Below are 24,905 nucleotides of genomic sequence, written 5' to 3'. Positions count from 1 at the left end.
TGTGTTGAATGTGAAGAGAGAGGACGTGTTTTCGCATGTGCATATTGGCGTACTAGCAAAATGAAGCCGTGAATGGCCCATATATGCAAGATTACAGGCAAGCAAATGCCTGTAATCTTGCCTATATGGGCTATTCACAGCCCCATTTTGCATATATGGCTCGGGGGGGGCACTGGGGGGGGGTTTCCACTGGATTCCCAGATGGAATCAGGCACCCTACATTCCACTAACTTCCTTGTAAACCTTGTTAAATTGTTAGTGGCTGTGACAACTTCATAGCATAAACCAAGGGAGGGCAATGTGTGGCCCTCCAGAGGTTTTGGCTTAAGACTCCCATCAACTCTAGCCAGCATAACCAATGGTGAGGGATCATGGGAGCTGTAGGCCAACACATCCGGAGGGCCATAATTTGCCCACCCTTAGCATAGATGAACTATCTTGTTGGCTGCTTCCCATCTGATGAATTCTCTGACTTGGCATTTTCTGGACATGTTTTTATTTTAGCATCTGGTGATATACTAATTGCATATTTGTGTCTGTATTTTAAATTTGCTTTCCTTTGGGAACTTTAAACTAATTGCTACCTGGCCTAGTAGAATGGGGCAGAAATGTAAACATAAATCAAGACCATATTTCTGTCTCACTTGGCCTTACTTATTTTTCCTCCACCATACTGCTTCCCATTCATTGCATGTCATGTGATCTGCCAGAGGATATTGGGCTCAGTTTCAAGGCCAAAAAGGCCCCTGTAGAGGTAATAAGGAAGAATAGAAGTCTTCAAACTTATTGGCCTGTATTTCTCTCAGTTCTGACTGATAACTCCCAGTATAAATAATGCAGGCTGCCTGTTCTAACTAGAAAGATCCCTAGTTGACCCTGGTGCTGGCTCTAGGCTTTTGAGAACCCTTGGGCAAGGCCCCCTCAATGGGTCCCCCTCCTTCAGTGAGTCTATCTTCTCACCACCATTGTTTCCAGCTGCTATTCCTCCTCCTCCTCTTCCTTTCTCATCATGGCTACTATTGTTTGCTTTACCAGCAGACAACCAGTGAGCAAGGAGGCCATGGCATCTACTGTTCCTCCTCCTCACCACCACTGTTGTCTGGGCCAGAGTAAGAGGAAGGTGAACAAGCAGGTTGCAGTGGTGAAGAGGAGCAACTCCATGGGGCTTTTGCCAGTGGGGCCCTGCTGGTATGTGGGCCGTTGGCACATCCCCGAAAGTGCTTATCCTTGATGCCAGACCTGCTTTCCCCTGCATCTTATGAGACCTTAATACCTTACCTTTAAAAATCCCTGCCCTTTTTAGACTACTGGAAGTTGGCCTTTCATTACCAGTGTGTTCTCGAATTTCCCTTTTTGCCTATAATCAGGGCCAGCCCAAGACATTTTGCTGCCTGAGGCAAAGAACAAGATGGTGCCCCCTCCCATTTCATGTGCAAAAGCTGACTGGACTGACCATTGCATCTTTCTTCAGTACTGACAATGGGACAATGTCCTCCACTGCACCTGAAGATAGCACAGGGGAGGCCATGTGGCATACTGCTCTCTGTTCCAATACCTTGCTGCTGTCTCCTGCCAGAAGCGTCTGCTGCCAGAGGCGACTGCTGCCTGAGGCAACTGCCTCACTCTGCCTAATGGTAGGGCTGGCCCTGCCTGCAATGCATTTTCAAGGCTAGGCCTTGGCTTCTATAAACTTTCTCACTATCTAAACAGATTCCACTTATAGATGCCATCTGAACTGCAAACATTCAAATGAGCTGCGATACTACCTGGGAGGGCAGGACCCTGTATCGCCACTATCCTAGAAGACATCTGGCAGCCTTCCCCAACCTGCTGCCCTCTAGATGTTTTGGACTTCAACTTTTCTCAGCCCCAGCCAGCATGCACAATGGTGGGGCACACTGGGAGTTTTAGCACAAAACATCTCTAGGGCACCAGGTGGGAGATGACTTCCATATGCCTTGTCTTCTCCATCCTCAGACTGCTAGTACTGCATTTATGCTTTCACATCTTAAAAAAAAAATTCTCTCTGTGTCTGCTAGTGAGCCATATCATTTGTTTAAATATTGGCTTAAAACCTTCCTTTACGTTTTTCGTCAGCTTATAATCAACACCTCTTGGCTTTAAAAGGAGTTGGACAAATTCATGGAGGATAAGGCTATCAGTTGGTACCAGTCATGATGGCTACATGCTACACAAGCACGAAGGCACTATTGCACTCATGTCCTGCTTGTGGGCTTCCCATTGGGGCATCCAGGTGGCCACTGTTACAGCAGAATGCTGGAGTAGATGGGCTTTTGGTCTGATCCAGTAGCACAGCTCTTATGTTCTTCATTATTTGATGGTAGTCCCAATGGTGGCTGGTGACTCCAGTTCCAAAGGGGCTCTGATTCCATTCAGGGTTTACTTACCACCAGCCAAAACTCTAATGGTGCTAACCAAGGTGCTGAACCCATTTTGTGGTCAGTGTCTAGCACCTTGGAGAGCACCCTTCAGCACCTTGGAGAGCACCGTTACAGCTTTGGCTGGTGGTAACTAAAACCCGAAGGGAATCACAACTCCTCCAGAACTAGAGTCACCAGCCACCATTGTGTAGTCCTGAAAAAATAGCCTAAAAGATAGGATGTCAACCTGTGAACTTGCTCCACTGGGTGCTTGTCACTGGGAATGACTTAAACAATAGAAGAGAAACAAATAAAGGAATAAAAAATGGAAAAGAATACGACAATGACATAGGGCTCCCCTACACGAGGCTTTTAGCATGCACTTATGATTGGTCACTCATGGAGGTTTGCAGGTCCTTTACATGACAGCATCAAACTCCAGGGCCTCTCCCATGCTTTATGACCTTTATCTCAGCATTTCTAAGATCAGGGAAAGTGCAGCATTTTCTCTAGAAGTGTGATGAAGTGCTTTAATGGCTGTGTGAATGTCCATAATTGTGTGATACCACTGTGCCATCTAGTGGCTGTGTAATGAAACATATAGAACTTACAGAGAAATACACAGACACTCAGACCTGAAAAACAACCCATGTCAGCCCACGTAAAGGAGCTAATCTTAATCCTGCAAAGAATCCAGAAGCGGAAGCCCCAGTAAAGCTGCAGGATAAAACCCTGGTATACAGAAGCCCATAGAAACAAAAGAGAGGAAAGGCAGTTGGGGGAAGTATGAAATGACTCCTGCCATAAAAAAAATCTTAAGCAGAAGTGGATGTGCATCAGTGAAGGTTTGGCTGAAGACAGTGTCATATGAGGGCCAATTCATACTACCAAGCTGGCATGATAAGCATGTGGACTCAGTGAAACCAAGCAGAGTTGAATGTATGCTAAAGTGGCCATTCTTGCACAACTCACAATTCAATCCACATTTACCATGCCATGAGGATCCATCTTCATGATCACTCTGTCACATGGTGGCCATGAAAAAATGTTCAGCCTGTGCCAAATTCCTGTAATGTTGGTTGGTGCCAGGGTGGCCTGTAGATGCCACTGCCATGTGCCGAGTGTATGAATAGAACCCGTTTTGGCACACCAAGCCAAAGGAAGCTGATCTTGTAGGCCAAATGTCAATGCAGGTGGAATTCAACACATGACAGTGGCATTCACACACCAGTTCCATGCAGGCAGGAACATCTTCCTGCAGCCACAGTGCACTGAAGTGGCAGTGAGAACCAACCCTCCCCAAACTGAATTCACTAAATCTGCACTGATGTGGTAAATGTGGGATGAGTTCCAGGCCGTGGGATTGCAGAAGCAATCTTGTGACTGCTTAAATTCATGGCCAAATCTACTTGGATCCACTCAATCCATCACACTGGACTGGATGTGTGAATTGGCTCCAGGAAACTACTAAAGTGAGGGAAGGAACCAGGAAGAAACTGGGAGAGAGAAAAATGGGGAGATAATAGACTGGAGGTATCATAATTTCACAGAAGAGGAAAAAATGTATTCCTTCCTTGAATGAACCGTCATATATAAATGCAAATAGCACGATTGTCGGTGAGGCTAGATGGCAGCCCAAATTATTGCAGGGTTTAAGGAGAAGAAACATTATTCACTTTATATACACCAACCTTTCCTGTATCTCAAAATGTGAGTACTTATGCTGGTAATATCAGTAAGTCACTGCGACAGTACAAAACATGACAGTATGATGATCTTGCATGAATATTGTAACCAATCTCTTATTTCTGAAAAACTATCCCCCCACTCCCTCTACCAAATTCCAAGATGGATACAGAATCCAAATTCTCTGCTGCATCAGCTATGAGGAAAAGATGTGGACCTGTACAGTGCAAGAACCCTTCACTTAAAACACCAGGATGAGAAAAGCGGTACAAGCGTGCAGAGTTTCGTTAAATTGTACGTGGAGTATAACCACAATGTCCCTGTCCAATCTTGCTTTGAAGCCACCTTGGGCCTCCTTTTGTCACTAGAAAGACCACTTGTTGTAAATGTAACAATCGTCTTGAAAAATAGCCCTGCTTCCTGATTACCTGCGGCAGAGGTGAGCTCTGTGGAATAACTGCATTTGGCACAAAACATGATTGCCTTTCCCCCCTCAATTTCTGGTTCCATTAGTCAATGATGGCACCATATACAGTCAAGGGTGCCTGCTGATCTTTCTAGATCTATTGGCTGCCTCTGATATCATCAATCAAAAGGATTTGTTGACATGGCTGGGGAATCTCAGCATGGATTTACAACCAGCTTTGTTCTTTTCATGGCCAGAAGGAAACTCTCTACAAAGACTTTCTTGATTACATGTAGCTTGAGGTATCCTCCTCAAATCTCATATCTAATCTCCCATCTTCCTTCTACGGGATTTATGTCCAACCTAGGATCTCATTAAACTCCTCCTTTCCCTCCTTTTTCATGCTTGATTCCGCCCCCCTGCCCCGCCCCCCGCCTTCTGCTATACTGCTCCATCCCCCAGCTCCCTCACCCCCCTCTGCTATTCATACTTATTCTCAGCAACCCATTGTAACTTCTAGCCCATATGGTGGATGACTCCAGTGAATTGCAGAATTGCTGTTGTGGGTGGGTCACCAACCCTTCAGCTGTGTGTGCTGGAGATGCTATATATGAAGCTGGACCTGCAAGTATCTCCAGAACACAGACATTTCATTCCCTAAAGAATGGTATGGAAACCACTATTCTAGGCATTGTAGTCCTTATGCTTATGAAGAATATTTGAGTACCAGTTAATGTACATAAAAGAGAGGAGGGTATCCAAGCCTTTGCCTCTTGAGAGAGTCAGCAAGGTACTTCCTGACTTTCAGTCTCAGGGGATTCCAACACAAAGCTCATTAGACACTAGATGCCAGCCTCCCCCAATCTGGCACCCTCCGGATGTGTTGGACTACAATTCCCATCACCTCCAGCCAACATAACCATTAGCCCTCCTGACTTAGCATGATGGGAGCTGTAGTCCAACACATCTGGAGGGCGGCAGGTTGGAGGAGGCTGCTCTGTTTCTCTGTCCCATCTTTCAGTAATCTTTTGGCTGCTACTGAAAGAGTTGGCTTTGACCTACAGAGTTACAGAAAAGTTAAATTTGTGGCAGTCATGACGTTCAGCTCCTGAACTAAACCATCATCAGGTCAAGTTTATTTGTATCAGCCATAGGCTGAAGGAAGGAGAATGGACTGAAAGTATCACCCCCTTACATTCCAAAGCCACAGCCCTGAAATCATCCATCCATCTGCTATTATCAGGGGTGGGCACCTTGTGGCTGTCCAGATGTTTTGGCCTACAATTCCCATCAGCCCTAGACAGCATAGCCAATGGTGAGGGCTGAAGGGAGTTGTAGGCCAAAACATCTGGAGGGCCACAAGTTCCCCACCCCTGCCTTATGCCATAAAAAGTAAAACAAAAAAACAAAAAAACCCTAAACTAAATGAATATACCTAAAAACAAACTCATAAAATCAGTTAATTTATAAAAACAAAACAAAATGAAAGATCTTAGGTCTCTAATATCCTACTCTAATTATTAAATTATTATATCAACAACAAAGATGCTCATGATGATTACAACAATAATATAGTGTCATCAGTGGGCATGGTGCTTTACAGAGTAAAAGAGGGCAGATCTCTGCCCTGAGGGGCATACAATATGTAACGTGACACAGGAGAGACAGCAGACAAACTGGAGGCAGAGGTAAATGGGGGGGGGGATATTCCATCCAGTTACACCTATTTAAGCTTAATTGGAGTAGGACATAGGGGGCATATAATATTCAAATCTATTTTCTATTATAAAGGATCAAATAAATATATCAGAATACATTTTTAGGTAATCAAGATAGTTTTAAGACAAACACAGGATGAACATCAGACATATCAGCTTAGATTACTCAAACAAGCATGCCATGCTTCACACTGAAGGAAAAGATGGAGAAAGCACGGGCCAGGGTGAGCAAACTGGCGCCCAATATCAGCCAACATGAGGTCAGGGATTATCAGAGCTGAAGACCAAAACATCTGGAGGGCACCAGGTTGGGGAAGGCAGCCTTATGCCCTCCCACCTGCAGCATCTGGCTCCTCCCACCTCCTGGGAACCTCAGACTGTCATGACTCTGGGGTCCGACTCCCCATGATCTGAAGACGAGGCAGAGGACTCTGAGAAGATTGCAGATTGGGGGAAAGAGGTCCCCTCACCATGCACCTCCGGAGATTCCACACATGCTCCCCATGCCAGGAAGCCTCCGGGAGCCCTGCCGCCGCCTCCACTGACAGAGGAGGTCACTCTTCCCTCGTCCTCAGGTTCCAAGAGCTCCGCTTCTTTGGGAGAGCCAAAGTCCTCCCTCTTCCCCACCCCACAGTGCCACTGAAGTCAACATCTGCAAAATCAGGCATGGATTCTTTGATGCACAGGAGTCTTCTCAAGTGGAGGAAGGCAGAGGCAGCCACTTCTAACTAGGCTGCAGACCAGCCTTCCCCAACCTGGTGCCCCCAGATGCTTTGGACCATCAGCGCCAGCCAACATGGCCAATGATCAGGAATGCTGGGAGTTGTAGTCCAAAGTATCTGGAGGGCAACAGGTCGGGGAAGGCTGCTGCAGACTATATGAATCCTCTACGAGCTCCAGACTGTTGCGGCAGCAACATCTGAAGCTGCTTTCTGCTCGGATGCTCCGATGCAGTCTGGAACCTTACAGGGCTCTGCATGGAGCTCTCCAAGGTCCTGCACTGTAGCTTGAATTCCTGCTCTGCTCTTCTGGCCCAGCCTACAGACTCTGCTTGGAACAGCGTATATGCACCCTGGAGCTGCAGTGCCATGTGCGGGGGCCTGGCCAAAACAGGGCTGGCCAAAACAGGCGCTTCTCTTCTGTGAGGAGCGGGAGAACCTCGCTTTCAAGTGAACAGCTTGTGGCGTTGCAGCGGTGGCATGCCAGCTGCGAACATGGTGGCACCCAGGAGAAGGGAGGTCAAACTGGAGGTTTATGGGAAGCCGCACCAACATTACACCCTGCCCTTGTTTGTTTGCTACATTGATATCCTGCCTTTAATATCCTTGTTTATTTGCTACATTGATATCCTGCCTTTCTTCCAAGGAGTCCAAGGCAGTCTGCATGATTCTCCTCCTCTCTATGTTATCCTCACAACAACCCTGTGAGGAGAAGTCTATTAAGGACTACTAATCCTGATGGTTATGTGCTACCTCCAGTACTACAGGCAGTATGCCCATGTACACCAGTTGCTGGGGAACATGGGCAGGAGGGTGCTGTTGCATGTCCTGCTTGTGGGTTTCCCATGGACAGCTGCTTGGCCACTGTGTGAACAGAATGCTGGACTAGATGGACCCTTGGCCTGCTCCAGCAGGACTCTTCTTAGGTTCTTACATTAGGCTGAGAGTTGGTGACTGGTCCAAAGTCACTCAATGAGCTTTATGGGAGAATGGAAACTAGAACCAGGGTCTCCCCAATCCTAGTCCAGTACTCTTACCAGTACCCCACACTAGCTCTCTGCTCAGGGGAGGTATAAGATTGCAGACTTAAGTTGCCAGCAAATCTGATCTAGTTCATGATTCCTTCTTGATCTCCAAATGCAGAAATCACAGCTCAGTTGTGCAAGCCAGATCCATGCATATTCATTCACACACGCACGCCCACACACACCAAGGTGTCTGCAGACCCCTTCCTTGCAGGGTGACATTTAAAAAATCAGAAATGTTAAAGGAATTATGCAGGAGTAGGGAGATAGAGAGAAGCTCTCAAGAAAGAAATAGACATAGAAATTGTTTCTTGCAAGGAAATAGTGTTTCAAAGAACAATGAGAATTATAGTGATGTGGCCTACAATGTTTATAGCACTTCATTTCTATGGAACCTATACATGGCATGCCAGGTTGCACCAGTGTAGAATAAGGGAAACCCAAGAAGTACACAAGAATGGGTTTATTTTTCTCTCTTATATCTAGTGATGTCTGTCCTAGTGTTGCACTCATCATAGTTCTCTGCTGGAGCTATAATCACTACAGGTGTTCACAGAAATAGCTCCTAATAATGCTGAGGGTCTCAGGAGGGGTGTCAGAATATTTCGAGTGAAATGCCAACAGAGCCCTCACTTTTGACAGGATTATCATACATCATTTTACCTACATTTAGAAAAACATGCCAGAAAAATATGGGCCATTTGGAATCCTTTAATAAACACTTTGCCAACACAATAGTCATGCTATCTAATTCACATTCTTCATCTTGTCATTGTGCCTTTCAATTGGGAAATCTAATCAGTTTGTTTTAGATCTTAAAAAATACTTTAATATATTTAAATTTCCTTAAGAGTTCTCTTCCCTCACCTAAACACACCTTGTCATCATACTGTAAAGAGGTAAAGAAAATAGGAAAGTGTGTATATATTTGTGTGTGTGTATCTGTTCTGCCTAATGCACAACAAGGGGGGTTCTTCTTCTCTTGAGGCAAAATTGTGTTCCAGTGAGTGCACACAACATGCTCCAGCTGGGTTTTTAGTGTTCATTTTGTTATAAGGAGTTGATCTTCTAATGGTTGGGGAAGGATGCTCCCTCCAAACTGTCACTCTCCTTCCAGGCAGACAGAAGAAAGCAGTACCATCTTCTCCTTATCCCTGGGGTTTTTTATTATCCCTTTTCTCTACCCATTCACAAAAATTCACCTTTAGACTTCCTCCCTGAACTGACATTACCACCGATTAGGGATGGCAGAGAAATCCGCTACGGACTCCAATTCTTTAGAATCCGGCCCCCAGAGTTCATGGCAGAATGGACTGCTCCCCCCCGCCACCCCATGAACTAAGGTCAGGATGGACCCTACCTGGCACCGGCCAGTCCGGGTCTGTCCTCTTCGTTCCTCAGCCGGGTGCTGCCGGGCTGCAGATGCAAATGGCATCCAGCATAGCAGATGCCATTTGCATCCCTCCCCTTTGCTGTGATTGGCTATGTAAATATTTATGTAGCCAATCACAGCAAAGGGCAGGGACGCAAATGGCATCCCCTACGCTGGACACCATTTGTGGCCGCAGCCTGGCAGCGGATGGAAGTCCGGCTGCAGACAGCCCCGGCTGGCGGCTCCGCGGACTTGCTGCAGAGCGGAACCGGCTGGGGAGGATTCCGGGGAGAGGGACAGATCGCCTCCCTCCCCCCACAGTGGACCCTGGAGCGGACTGGTAAGTGAGGTTTGTACACCCCTACCACCAATCCATCTACTGATTTATACTGTATGGTACATGACACAGAACAGACTAGATCTTATCATAGAATAGTCATAGAGTCATAGAATCAAAGAATAGGTGGAAGGGGCCTTTAAGACCACTGAGTCCAACCCCCCTCCCCTCATCTTTTCAGAGGGCCTAAAGCAGAAAGGTCGCACTCTGTGCTAGACTAAGGGCACAATCCTATGCATGCTTAGACAGAGAAAAGGCCTACCACTCCCAGAGTGCCCCAGCTAGCAATGGGGCATGCTGGGAGCAGCAGGCCTTTTCTTTGTCTAAACATGCACAGGATTATGGATTAAGTGTGCACAATGCTCTACTGAGTCCAACGAAACTGCTCCTTCACCATTGTTTTCCTCCCTGCTCCCACCAGTCATAGGCATCTCAAGACAACCAGGATTCGGATCGTTTGTGTTAGGGGTGCAAAACCTCAGGGTCAGGGTCCCAGTCCAATCCTCTAGGGAAGAACAACATGGCCAAGCCCTCTTCTCTTGACCCAACCCTCTTTTCTGAAATCACCAATCATTTGGAGTTTTCCCAGGTTTTATGCAGCCCCCCCACACACACACACACACACACTCCATTCTAAAAGGCTGAAATGCCTCTCCTAAGGCTCAGTCACTGGCAGTAGGAGCTATACACTGAAATATGCGGGTCATTTTGGTATTTTTGCACCTGCCCCTTTCGCCTTTGGCCCTGCCCACTGCTAACATGTGGATACGAAGAGCTTCTCTGAAATGGTATTTGGCCCTCAGGCTGAAAGAGGTTCAGGACTTCCTAACAGTTAGGAGAAAAAGGCTTTAACCCATACATTTGGAATGCCTGGGAAACTGGCAGCTTCCATCACTTACAGAGTTTAATCTATTCCGCTTCTCCAGCAGGCCACTCCTCTGCCTGGTATCCCACTGCCAGGCAGAAGAGGGGGGCCACAGTCGACATACTGTGGAGCTGGGTAGAGTCAGGCTGGATACAGGGCACCCAAGAACAGCAAGCTACGATGTTGTTCCGGCAATGATCTGGATATAGAATCATAGAATCATAGAATAGTAGGGTTGGAAGGGGCCTACAAGGCCATCGAGTACAACCCCCTGCTCAATGCAGGAATCCAAGTCAGAGCATCCCTGACAGATGCCTGTCCAGCCTCATCTTGAATGCTTCCAGTGTGGGAGAGCCCACCACCTCCCTAGGTAATTGGTTCCACTGTCACATTGCTCTAACAGTCAGGAAGTTTTTCCTGACGTTCAGCCGGAATCTGGCTTCCTGTAACTTGAGCCCATTATTCCGTGTCCTGCACTCTGGGATGATCGAGAAGAGATCCTGGCCTTTCTCTCTGTGACAACCTTTCAAGTACTTGAAGAGCGCTATCATATCTCCCCTCACTCTTCTCAAGGCTAAAAATGCCCAGTAGTTTCAGTCTCTCCTCATAGGGCTTTGTTTCCAGTCCCCTAATCATCTTTGTTGCCCACCTATGAACCCTCTCCAGCTTGTCTGCATCCTTCTTAAAGTGCAGTGCCCAGAACTGGACACAGTACTCCAGATGAGGCCTAACCAGTGCTGAGTAGAGGGGAACTAGTACTTCCTGGGATTTGGAAGCTATGCTTCTATTAATGCAGCCCCAAATAGCATTTGCTTTTTTTGCAGCCACATCATATTGTTGGCTCATATTCAGCTTGTGATGGACAACAATTCCAAGATCCATCTCACTTGTAGTGTTGTTGAGCCATGTATTCCCCATCTTGTAACTGTGCATTTGGTTTCTTTTTCTTAGGTGCAGAACTTGGCATTTATCCCTATTAAATGTAGGGATGGACGAAAGTCACTTACCTGGTCCCGCAGCTTGCTTCGCGGTGGAGGGGAGGCGCTCCGTCCCTCCTGCCGAAATTCTGGGTGGGGGGGGAGCGCTCCGCCTCTCCGGCCGTGAAAGTTCTTCTCCTGCCAGGACGCAAATGGGGGCGGCCGTAGCCGCCGCCGTTTGCGTCCCTGGCCTGCAGTCAGCCATGATAGGCTACGTAAATCTTTACATAGCCTATCACGGCTGACTTTGAAAAAAAAAAACGCGTACACAAATGTCTACGTAAATATTAGTCTATTTTGGCCCGGGTAGTCTACGTAAATATTATTTTGACTACCCGGGCCAAAATAAGGAATGCAAATGGCGGCGCCCATGGGCGCCGCCATTTGCATACGCGCTTTTTTTTTTTTTTTTTTTTTCAAAGTCAGCCGTGATAGGCTACGTAAAGATTTACGTAGCCTATCACGGTGTTTTTTGAAAATCTAGCTGTGATAGGCTACGTAAATCTTTACGTAGCCTATCACGTTTGTTGTTGTTGTTGTTTTTACTTGGAAATGGCGGCGGCAGCAGCCGGTCGGAAGACCGGCCACTGAGCCACCGCCGAACCGCCGCCAGGAGCCGCTGCTGCCAGGGACATTCGCTGAAGGTAAGTCCCATCCCGGGGGTGGCAGGGGGGTGGCAGACCATTTCTCCACCAATTTCGGGGGGCTGAATGCATTGGCATTCGGCCTCCTGGAGATTCGTGGAGAAATTCTCCGACATCCCTAATTAAATGTCATTCTGTTGTTTTCAGCCCAGCACTCCAGCCTATCAAGATCACTTTGAATTTTTGTTTCTGTCTTCCAAGGTATTAGCTATCCTGCCCAATTTTGTGTCATCTGCAAATTTGATCAGCATTCCCTGCACCTCCTCCTCCAAGTCCTTAATAAAAATGTTGAAGAGCACTGGGCCCAGGACTAAGCCCTGTGGTACCCTGCTCATTACCTCTCCCCAGTTTGAGAAGATCCCACTGATAAGCATTCTTTGAGTCCAATTCTGTAGCCAACTGTGGATCCACCTGATGGTTGTTTCATCTAGCCCACTTTGAGCTAGTTTGCTCATCAAGATATCATGGGGCACTTTGTCAAAACCTTTGCTGAAGTCAAGGTATATTATGTCCACAGCATTCCCACAGTCCACAAGGGAGGTTACTTGATCAAAAAATGAGATCAGATTCGTCTGGCAGGATTTGTTCCTGACAAATGCATGTTGGCTTTGAGTAATCCCTGCATTGTTTTCAAGGTGCTTACAGATGGATTGCATTATAATCTGCTCTAGAATTTTTCCAGGGATTGATGTCAGACTGACTGGTCTGTAGTTCCCAGATTTCTTCTTTTTACCCTTTTTGAAGGTTGGGACAACATTAGCCCTCCTCCAATCATCTGGCACTTCACCCGTCCTCCATGATTTCTCAAAGATAATAAGACACTTGTCCTGAGAGTTCTTCTGCCAGTTCCTTTATTACTCTAGGATGCAGTTCATCTGGCCCTGGAGATCTGAACTCATTCAAAGTAATTAGGTGTTCCTTGACCATATGCCTATCAGTCTGAAGCTGCAATCCTTCCCCTTCAGCCCGTACTTCGCCTTTGCCAGGGGGGTCATAGACCCTCTTTTGGGAGAAGACTGAGCCAAAGTAGGAATTGAGCACTTCTGCCTTTTCTTTGTCATCTGTTATCATTTTGCCATCCTTACTGAATAGCTGAACCACCATTTCTTTCCTCTGTCTTTTACTATGCACGTAGCTGAAGAAAGCTCTTTTGTTGCTTTTAGCATCCCTCGCTATCTCAGCTCGTTCTCAGCTTTAGCCTTCGTGATGCCATCCCTGCAATTCTGTGCTACCTGCCTGATCTCTTCCTTTGTTGCTTGTCCTTCCTTCTACTTCCTATATGTGTGCTTTTTTGTTTTCAGGTCATCTCTAGGCTTTTTGTGAAGCCGCATAGGCTTCTTCTGTTGTCTTCCACTTTTTTGTTGTTGTTGTTGGAATTGTTTGTAATTGTGCCTTGAGAATTTGCTTTTCAAAAAACTCCCACCCATCTTGGACACCTTTTCTCATTAGAGTTGCTTGCCATGGAACCTTACTTATCATTGTTCTGAGTTTATTAAAATCAGCTTTCCTAAAATCCAGGGTACACCTTTGGCTACACTCGGCTTTTGCTTCCTTTAGAACCAAGAACTCAAGTATGACATGGTCGCTTTCCCTCAGAGTTCCTGTAACTACTACTTTATCCACCAAGTCATCTCTGTTGGTTAGGATCAAGTCAAGGAAAGCCAATCCTCTAGGGCCTTCCTCTACTTTCTGTAGGAGGAAGTTATCTGCCACACAAGTCAAGAATTTCCTGGAGGGACCATGTTTTGCAGAATAGGGCACCCAAGAACACATTATGCCAATACTTTTCCAGCTGCACTGGCTGCAAGTCCATTTCTGCACCCAATTCAAGTGCTGGTATTAACATTCAGAGCCCTAAACAGCTTGGGGCCAGGTTATCTGAAGGATTGTCTCCTCCTGCATGTACACTAAGATCATTTTCAAGGGTCCTTCTCTGGGAGCCCCTGCCAAACAAAGTGAGGGGGGTGGATACCAGGAAGGGGGCCTTTCCTGCTCTGGCACCCTGGTTGTGGAATGAGCTCACTAGGGAGGTTCACCTAGCACCTATGTTGTACTCCTTTCAGCACCAGGTGAAGACCTTTTATTTTCCCAGCATTTTAGCACTCTAGTCCTTTAGCACTGCTGTTTTAAATCTGTATTTTAAATCTCTGCATTGCTGCTAGGTTTTATTCTGGCTATACTTTTACATTTATTTCATTTCATTTCTATACTGCCCAATAGCTGAAGCTCTCTTTTATATTGTCATTTTAACCTTTCATATCTTTTTTTTTTTTTTATACTGTACTTTGCGGTTTTAATTTTTGTAAACCACCCAGAGAGCTTTGGCTATTGGGAGGTATATAAATAAATAATTAAATAGCAACCTAGGATGTTGCTCCAGCAATGATCTGGAGCCAACTGGGAGTTAGCTAGTACTGCTGTCAAGTTGGTCTTCTAGTGCTGCTCATTCTGGGGAAATTGGGGCTTAAAGGGGCTGTGCCTTGTGCCTCAGGCACTGGATCTTGCAGAGTGGTGTGTGTGTGTGCGCGCGCACTCTTGCTGCCCTTGGAGGTGCTTTGACTAAATTTGGATCCAACCCAAGGTGTCCAAAAAGGCCATCTACTCTCATTGACATTGAGAGAAGCCCCATATGGCTTACATGTAACAGAAGTTGAAAACAGTCAGTTCTCCCTTGCATACTTTGCATGTTTCTGGTGCCGGTGAGGCAAATTACCAGAACATGAACACTAAAAGTGAAACGATCAACAGAACAAAAAGTATCATGACTAAAGAGGTGATGCTTCTGGAACCTCATAGGGGGATCTGTCCCTGCTCTAAATCAAGATAAAAGCAGCATCTATAAGCAGCTAATGTAACCTTCCTATTAGAAGAACACACCCATTGTCATCCATCAGAAGAACAGGTAAGTTGCAGTCACTAAAACCACTGCTGTGCCTGAAGAGCCTCCGATGGAAAATGGCACAGAAGTAAACAATTTGCTTCTTCCACTCCAGCTCCAACATCAAAGTCAAGCTTCCAGGCGGGTCCCTATTTACAATTTGTTTCCACAGCAACAATCTGCCATTTTAATATGATGCTCTTAGGGAGCTCAGAAAAAGAGGAAGCTGAAGTTTGGAAATAGAGATGGTGCAACGATCATGCATCACAGTCCTTTCCCCAGGACCACAGCAACACTAAGAATGTTTGCATCTTGCATAGACACATGCACGTTCTACTCTGCAGATAGCAACAAACAAACCTGATAATTCCCCACAATCCCTCGTGTCCTGCGGCAGGATTTCAGCTTGCCCTCTTACAGTTGCAAATGTTTTGTCAAAACCTCCTGCTGTAAACTGTCCCATAAATGAGCCCACAAAAATACAGTATTCATTTTCCTCTCTGGAGTCACGCAGAACACATTCAGTGGGCTCTGCAGGGTGTGTTTTCATGTCTCGCTTGTATCTATGCCTTTAGATGGAACAAAATGGCTGCAAAATCCACATTTTAGCCTATTCTGGAAAGCAGTAGCAAAGCTGTGCGCATCCTTATGACCAAAACACAATTTGCATGTTGTAAGAGTATCTGCTGTTGTTGACCATTAAAATACTTATTTCAAATGCAATGTTCTTTCCCATGTATATGGCTTTCTAATTAAGGCTGTGACCATTTTGTTTCCCTTATAAGGCACAGGAACAGTCTCCCAAATTAGTTCTGTATCTAAACTCTGCTATGGGGAGAAAAAGCTTTGTTGGCAAATAATTTACTACAACCACCTTTAGGTAAGGAATAAGTCTGTGACAGGAACTATACACAGAACATTCATTTATATCCCAAAGTGCAGATCATTTTTATGGAAATTCTGGTGGGAATCTCAAGCAGACAAAAACGAAAGTGAAATGTTACCAAGGTAAATCAGACTAACCCCCACTCTGGGGAGAAATATCACCATGAATTGTTAATGGTTACAAATTGGAGACACCCATCTGCTATATGCCATACTGGAATGCTTGTTCACTGCTGACACCAGGACATCACTCACTGTGTCCCAAATTGACCATATATCTACAGGTGATATAATCTATCAGACCAGGGCTTTATGTGCATACATTTCAATAACACTGAGCTGACTTTTCATTCAGTTATACCTAGGGATGGATGGATCAGTCTATATCTGATCTGTGTTTTAGTTTTTACATGTGTTCAATCCATTTTGTTTCCTGCTTTTTTTAATCTACACAAAACTGCATTTAAAAATTGTACACATTTTCTCTGAAAATATGCATTCTGTACACCCACAAAAATACAGCATTCATTTTCTTCATACATTTCCCCCTAAAATATGCATTTTTTAACTGAGCACTGCATCGCAAAATTCAGAGAGGTGCACAGTCCAAAGGATAACTACATCCCAATCTGCACAGTAGTCTGAGAAATGTGAATTAGGTCAGTTTGCTTAAAAATGCAAACAAAAACAAAAATCTCCAACCTCCCTCATTATGATGCAGAAGCTGCACTTCCAACAAGGTAGAACTATTTGTTGGAAACATAGGCCACATGTAGGAAAAATCAGCATTTGCAGGGGGTTGTTTTATGGAGGGCAGAGCCTTGCAGCTGTGGAGCCCCCAGGCAAGCTCCAAAGGGCTCCAGCTAGGGGCAATCTCATCACTCCATGCCCCCCCTTCCAGAACTAGCAAAAGGCATTTCAAGTGGTGTGCCAAAACCTGACCAAAGACAGAGCTGACATTCATCTTACACAAAGGGTGGGCATGGTTATAGCCTATCCTTGTATGTGTAACACATAACATCACATTTTGCCATACTGGATAATGAATGTTTAATTCAAGACCAATGAAGTCAGCTGGAAATTTATAAATGGCAGCACCTCCATAAGGATCAGCCCTTTTCTCTATAAGCAAAGGTGGATGTCTCCAGGTAGCAACAAAAGCAAAGCAACTGAGGCAGTGAACTGCATAATGTGCCTTGTTATTTCCCTGTTTCTCAAATCGATCTTCTTTAATGGCACGCTCATTCTTGCTTTCATGCTCTCATCTATAATATTGACTTCCCATGGCAGGGGGGAGGGATCCTGGGTTTATAGGCCTTTTGGAAGGAATTCCTTTTGCACAGAAACATGAATAGCAAAGTAAACCTATACATCCAAATTTTGGATCCACATTTGGATCCACACAGTGGTGTGAATGCTCATATGGTGTCCCACTGAGGTCAATGCAGATGCCATGTTACTGAATGAGTGCATTTACAAATACTTCCAGGCTCTGAACTGTGATCAGCAACTACTGTGGGTCAGCTGAGGTGCTTATGCAGTACTGTATGACCACACCTTCATGATATTTTACACACACAATACACCAGAACATATATGTGGTTCTTATCCCACTGTGGTTTTGCATTCATTGACCACACCTCCTATTACACCTCCTAACTGCTGATCAGCACTCGTGGCAGGGGAGATTAAAAGAGCATCTGAGAAACTCCCATAGATAGTTTGGGAATGGCAGTGGAGCTACCCATGGTTGAGTTGCTCATGGTTGAGTTGCTCATCATCGCCACAAAGTAAAGGCGACACATGAAATTTGCATGTGCAAAAAATGTACAAACCTACCCCAAATGTGCAAATCTCCCCCGAATGCACATTTTCATGCTTTAGCTTATGGGGGAAATGCACATTTTCAGCCAGGGTTTTTTGCATATTTTTCTACAATGAAATTTGCACAAAATTCCTGGAGGTTAGAAAAGTGGTCTGCAAGTCCACGGAAACTGCCAGACAGGCGAAAAGCTAGTCCACTGTAGAATCTACAGGTCGGATTCATGAAAGTCCTAACTCATTTGGCTCTGGTGCAGATTTCTCTGACATCCCTACTTTCTGATGAAATGTTCCATGCCCACACATATGTCCTAGAGCACTAAATGGCTTGGGGCCAAAGTATCTAAAGGAACAACTCCTTTAGGAACAAAGTATCTAAAGGAATAACTCTGAAGTATCTAAAGAAACAACCCCATATGTAATCACTTGAACCCTTTGGTCCTCTTCAGAGGCCCTCCTCTAGATGCCCCCATTGAAGGAAGTTAGCAGGGTGGCCAGATGTCCTATTTCACAATCATCTATTTGAAGGGCTGCCAGAGGGCAGTCCTCTATTTGAAGATGTCCTCTGTTTGAAAGGTTGGCCAGTCCAAGTCCGGTTTAAAGATGAAGAACATATAAGAAGGCTGAGCACAGGCCTTGAAATTGCCCATCAACCATTAGCACCTGGACAGCAGAGTCTTCCCCGCTATGATAAGATGTATTGTATTTCTATTTAGGAGGAAGCTTTTTCTGCTGTGGCACCCCGGCTGTGGAATGATCTCCCTAGTGAGGTTCGCCTGGCACCTACATTGTATTCCTTTCGGCGCCAGGTGAAGGACTTTTTATTTTCCCAGGCATTTTAGCTTTCTAGACTTTTAGCTTTGCTGTTTTAAATCTGTATTTTAAATTCCTGTGCTGCTGCTAGGTTTTATTGTGGTTGTATTGTTATATTGTGGTTCTAATATTCTATATATTTTAAATTGTTTTATTGTGTGCCATTTGGTTTTCATTTTTGTGAACTGCCCAGAGATCTTCAGCTAATGGGCAGTATAGAAATAAAATAACTGAAATAAATAAAATAATAAAATATTTAAATTGCCATTAATTCTAAAGTTGCATCTATGGATATAAATTAACATATGGAAATGTTATGCAAATTACTGCCCTCTTTTGTGCTTTTTTCAGTGATGTGCCATCTGGCATGTGGCTACAAGGGAGAGAGAGCCTGCTTATTTGTGGCACCATGCTTACAGATTGCTCCCCCCAAGGAGGCTTGCCTGGTGCTTGCACTGTTATCTTTTGGGCACCAAGCAAAGAACTTTCTTTTCTGCTAGGCCTTTTAGACTTTATATATCTGATGTTGTTTGTATTGTATTTTTTCCTTTTAGCTTTATGTAATCTGCCCAGAGAACCTTTGGTACTGGGTGGATTAAAAATAAATAAATGCAATAAGGTGTGTCACTAGAAAGCTTGTGGCACATTGCCTTAGATGAAGCAGTTTGGAATGCAAGAAGCTGGAGTATATCAGGTCATGCTATTTCTCCAGCTAGCCCGGTATTGTCTACCACTGACTGGCAGTGGCAGTATCCAGGGCCTCGGGTAAAAAGATGACACCACCTGATCCTTATAACTAGAACCTGGGGCATTCTGCATACGACACACGTGCTCTTTCCACTGAACTATGGCCTCTCCCATTAATTTAATATACGTTCCAAATGGACTTCAGAATTTGGACCACAAGACCGCCATAAGTGTCCACCCCACCCCCACAAACAGCTGCCTCTCTTGGGGCTGCATCTAGACTAATAAGCCCACTATGACATCAGAACAACCCTGCCAAAACAGACCCGCTGTGAGCTCACAGCAGATCAGCCAATGGTATCAAGTGGAGCAGATGAAGCAGCAAGATGATGAAGATTCTCAGAAGGGAAATTTGGTGACTTTCACAGCCTGCCAAGCTAAGGGCCCCTTTGTTAGAGAAACATATGGCTGCTATTTACTACCTCCGTTTTTAAAAAATCTCTCTAAGCTTTGATAAAACTGCTAAAGCTGTCTTGCATTTGCCTTTCTTTCCCTTAGTCCTGTTTCATTTCTGATCTAAATTTTGATCTTTCACAGATAAAATTTGGTCCAAATTTGTTTACAGATCCAGAATTGTTTTAAAATAGTCCAACCCCTCCCCCCCTCAGACATCTGCTAATAAATATTTGTGAAGTACCTGCTATTCAACTCTTTCCTTTTGTGTTGCTAAATATGAATCTAAAATTGAGAAAACAATAGTGGTGCTGTCTCAACTAGTTTCTTTGTATAATTCTAAGCAGTATACGTGACTTAAAAGCCAAAGGCAGCTCTTTCCCTCTTCCTAAACAGCAGGACAGGCTCTGAGGAAAGGTGTTGTTTATTTCTAAGAAATCCTGGGAGTAAATACAATATTGAAATTATCAATTAAAGCCACACTAACATATTTTGTTTATGCTTTATAAGTACATCACTCTCCTTAGTTGCAAATGTCAATGGAAGAGAACACATGCCTACCAGAACACACCCAAAGGACCAAAGGATACAAAAAATAATTGTGTTGGAATCACCGGTGTGGTGTAGGGGAAAGAGGGTAATATCCAATGTTAGTCTAACTTAAGCCCCATTCATTTCTATGAATCTAGTCTAAGTAGGACTAACATTAGATACATAGTGTTGGATGGGTCAGAAAAGCCATGATTCAAATTTCCACTCAGCCATGAACTCACTGGGGTAGCCCTAGTCTAACTTACTTCACAATGTTGTTGTGAGATAAAATGGAATTACCCCATCTACATCACACTGGAGGGAAAAAAGAGAGATACAAATAGAATAAATAAATCATTCTGCAGATGTCACTTGGTCCTCTTGAATTCCTGATTACGACTTTGGCTTTCTATGCTAGACTCCAGGTTGGCTCTAGTTATTCAGCCTCCTATATTTGGCTTTTGGTCTGTTCATGTTCCAGACTCTTTCATGGCCATTTTGATTTTCAGCTTCCTAATTCCAAAGCCCAGAGTGCCTCTAGTCATATTTTTCAATCTTATTAATTATGACCCTGTGGTAGAGGATCCATTCCATAGCTCAGTTCCAACCAGGCTTAAGAAGACAAGAGCATCAGTTTTTTAAAGCCATTTAAAATCAGAATTCCACCAATTTAAAAAGTCCACCTATATTTCTACATGCTGCAATTGTAGGCCAAACTCAATTGGATGAACACTTTCCATGACACAGGCCATGCTAGAAGCCTCCTACCCAACCACCAAGGCCAATCTACACATAAGGTTAGTCCACATGTAACACATCTAGCCTGCATGGAAGATGTCTGTTCTCATGACCGAGTAGCTTATGGATCTCAGCTGAATGTTCAACAATATAAAGAACACAGCCATTGCTTCAGTTAAATTTGGTTAAGGTACTGGATCATGGATATCACATTGCTCATGTGAACAGATGGTGCATTGCAACCCACTAGTGCAAAGAGGCCCAAGATAATATGTGAATTGGTACATCTATGCCAGGTTCGTATGAGAAACTCAGCACCAAATGGAGAGAGGACACAGGACAGAAAAGAAGCAGAAAGGCATGTGAGTATTTGAGAATCCATTGATTCTGAATTCCGTACAATTGTTATGTTCTCCCGTCTTAAGAAATGGAGGCTAGAACAAAAATCACAGTTGAGAAAGAGCAGTAGAACAGTTTGAAATGGCTCTTCTTCAGAGTTCACAAAATGAACACCATTAGACTGGACAATTCTGTAGAGAAGCCTAGTCTTCCCAATACTAGCAAAGTTACCTATCCTTTCTTACAGGCACAATCTAATTAATGGCTACCCTCTGAGACTGCAGTCGTCAACAACTACCAGACCAAGAGAGCTGCTGTTCTCCTCCTCCTTGTCTTGTCTCCACCCACAGGTTGTTATCTGTCTGTGACAATAATACATTTAATCACACAGCATTTTATTAGAGTGAGAATCAGATAGTAAAGATGTGCATAGTAACACAGACTCTCAAACTCATCCCAGAAATTCAAGATTCTTACACTCAAACCTACATGCAGAACACAGAATAAAGCCTTCCTGGATATCTTTCCAAAAGTGTTTCATCCAAAATCTGTCCTTCATGCCAGAATCAAAGCCAGAGCCTGAATCTTAATTGACTTCACATTCTCAAAACCTCTCTCTTTATCCCCCACCACTGAGATCTAGAAATCTATCCTTAATTTTTAGTTAACACCTAAACCAATCCTAGCAAATGTCCACAAAAGATAGTAATCCACTTTTTTTCCCTATGAACTATCGGTCATTTGTTTGTTGAACCCTATGATGATCCATCTATGTGTGGTTGCTGTGCCCACACAAGGATGGATCATGTCCTGGAGACTACAACCTTTAATTGGTAGATTAATCAACTTAAATGTTAACTGATTAATTGGTAGAAGCAAATTTTAATCAGTGAGGATAAATCTGAACTGGTAAGCCTGTGCGTTAATGGCATACTTGTTCATTTTTGTATCTTAAACTTCCTTCAGTATTTCAAGAAGTCACTTTTACGGTTGCTTTGGTAATACGTAAGTCTTTTAAAATTTGGTTTAAAGGCAGAAGATTAATCAACTAACAATTATTTAAATGGTTGAGAATGGCCCTAATGCAAACACATTCTAAGTAAGCCCAATGCCCCATCTTGTAATCAGCTTTCAGATTATCCCTTTCTACAAATGCTTTCGCTTCTCATAAGAAAAAGAAGTGGTGTCCTGTCTATCTAGTCAGCCATTGTAAGTGAGAGGCCTTGACTCTTAGAGCATTTTAAGCTCTCCAGAGTTTTCTGGCTGCTGCAAGAGCAACACCCACTAAGCACAGCTGGACAGAGGCCAGGAGGAACAAAGAAGCTTTGCCTACGTAAAGAGCCAAGGGAAAAGAGCTCCTGCCCTACAACATGGTCTTCTAAGGGGTTCATACAAGTTGACTGCAGACAGCTGTCACTGCTGCAGTCAGCTGATCATCTCTGCTCACTGCACCCCACCCCAAGTATCATATCCATAACTATGACATTCCACAGTTTTCACTGCTGACAGGACAGTTGTGAGACACATGACAAGTAGACCACATGGCCATGGAGCATTGTTTAGATTTACAGGTATGCGTGGGACAAACTTGTGCATCTCTGAAAGGTGGCATTGTTATAGCCATGAGCTGACTCTTAGCTCCTTCAGATCGAGCCTCTATGATGCAGTAGAAATTCATGATAAAGAGAGCCACTGACCATGAACACAAGATTTTGCCTCTGAGAAGTCCATTTTAAAGGGGGGGGGGTGCATGCACTCTACTCCCCATCTGAAGCCCTGCCTTCAGGATATGCTTAGCCCAGGATTCCCCCTGCCCCCGCCCAATGAAATGGATTCACCAGGGCAAGCATGTACTGTGTTTTGGTGGGGAACACACATTAGATCTTTCCAGAGCAATGAGCCAAGTGATTAATTCATCCCATACATATATGAAGGCAAGAATTGTTTGCTAGGTCAGACAGGCTCACCTTGCATCAGATCAAGTAACGTAAAAGTGCAATAGAATAATGTGGCCGTGCCAGTTACTCTCCACAAACCTCATTAGCCCTAAAGTTTTGTATTCCATCTCCAATAATGGTCAGCTTTTTCTTCTAGAGCCATCAATTTTCTCGTCATCTACACAGATTTCCAGCTGTCACTCAGTTATGGAGCTGAACGGCATCCCGTGGCAAAGGTGATGATGCTGGTCTATTCTAGAGGTTCATGGAATTTCAGATTCTACACCTACTGGATAACCTATACTATATAAACTATCTGGCAGGCAGATGCTCTGAAATTTTCTGTAATGCTATTACCAGTGGAGGCTGGTGGCTCTGATTTTGGTGGGGCTGTAAATCCACTCTGGGTTGCAGGCTGAACCCGTCAGAACACTAAATGAGATATCCAAGCCGCTGAACCCATTTTGGGTATAGGTTTCACCACCTTGGTTAGCTCATTTAGAGTTCTGGCTGGTTCTGACTGAAACCCGGAATGAATTCACAATCCCGCTGAAATTGGAGCCCCCCCCCCCCCAGCTATTCTGCAAAATACATGCATGCGACAATAAAACATTCACCTGGAACTGAATTAACACCACTACCACCTATGCTCTAAAGCTTTCAAAGGGTCATACCAGCAAGCCTTGGGCAGCACAGAAAAGCAAAGCGGGAGATGAAGGGAAAATACATTGTAAGATGCCTATCCCTCTCTTCTCCTGGCTCCTCATCTCTTTCTTTCTGATTCTAACCGACAGGAGCTCCCTTTTGCAGGCACCTCCTTTTGATCACATATGGCAGCAGCTGAGGCACTGTTTAAATGCAAGCAGGAAACAAAGTGATTCATTAACTATGTAAGGGATGCCATCTCTTACCTGTCAGGTGCTCTGCAAGGGCAGGAGGACAAAAGGGGGACAGAGAGGAAAGAGAAAGGCTAGAAAGTAGAATGCATGGCTTTGAAAGGATATGGATTGCACACCATCTTGATGCACCAGCTCCGAGGGCTGGTGGTCTGTTTTAAGCAGAAGAAAACCACAGGGGCCAAATCAGGATAGGGCACATCTGGGTCTGGTGGGGGCTCAAGGTCACCATCGTTGTCATCGTCGCCCAGGTCTGGAGATGATGGTGGTTGCTCCAGCGGGGTCAGTTGCTCACTAATTCCCAGATCCACATGTTCCAGTGGGCAAAGAGTGGGGTTGTGAGTGGACGGATTCCCCGAACGCCAGGCAGAGGAGGGGTGGGAGCCATGTTCTGCCATGCTGGCATGAAATGAGAACCCCTGAAGAGGAGGAAAAAAGACACAGCTGAAGAACAGTCCACCACCAAGTGCACAGCATGACTGTTTTTGCCTTGACAACACTGGTAAGCAATGTTGGATCAACAGAGCCATTTGCTAATGTCCTCCTTGTTCCAGGCTATATCAAGCCCTTTTCATAACTCCCCCTCAAGCTGGCTCCATAAAAACAGTTATGATTAAATGGCTAGGATATCAGACCCCGCTGGCAGCAGAAGCACCATCTGACTGCAGACCCGTCTCAACAACGGCCAGGAAAACCTCATGATATAGACCTCAACCTAAGGCTAATTATACCCAAACCAAATTGGCATATGGAGGGTGTGGGTTGGCTGGTTCAGAGCCCGAATTGATCAGCAACTC

At 44.7% G+C, this 24,905-nt stretch overlaps 1 protein-coding gene across 1 annotated transcript in view; it reads right to left on the bottom strand.

The window, feature by feature from the left end:
• Positions 1-24,506, bottom strand: part of CACNA1I (calcium voltage-gated channel subunit alpha1 I) — a 384,553-nt gene extending 360,047 nt beyond the window's left edge. The window contains exon 1 of the mRNA XM_084811754.1: positions 24,217-24,506. Within this exon, the coding sequence (XP_084667880.1) occupies positions 24,217-24,506 (290 nt within the window). The remainder of the gene's footprint in view (positions 1-24,216) is intronic.
• Between the last annotated feature and the right edge of the window lie 399 nt (positions 24,507-24,905).

The sequence above is a fragment of the Heloderma suspectum genome, chromosome 7 (genome assembly GCF_057233095.1).
Source record: "Heloderma suspectum isolate Gila_16-S chromosome 7, 16-S_ref, whole genome shotgun sequence".
Lineage (NCBI taxonomy): Eukaryota > Metazoa > Chordata > Lepidosauria > Squamata > Helodermatidae > Heloderma > Heloderma suspectum.
The sequence above is the reverse complement of the archived record's forward strand: the minus strand, read 5'-3'. Positions and strand labels throughout refer to the sequence as shown.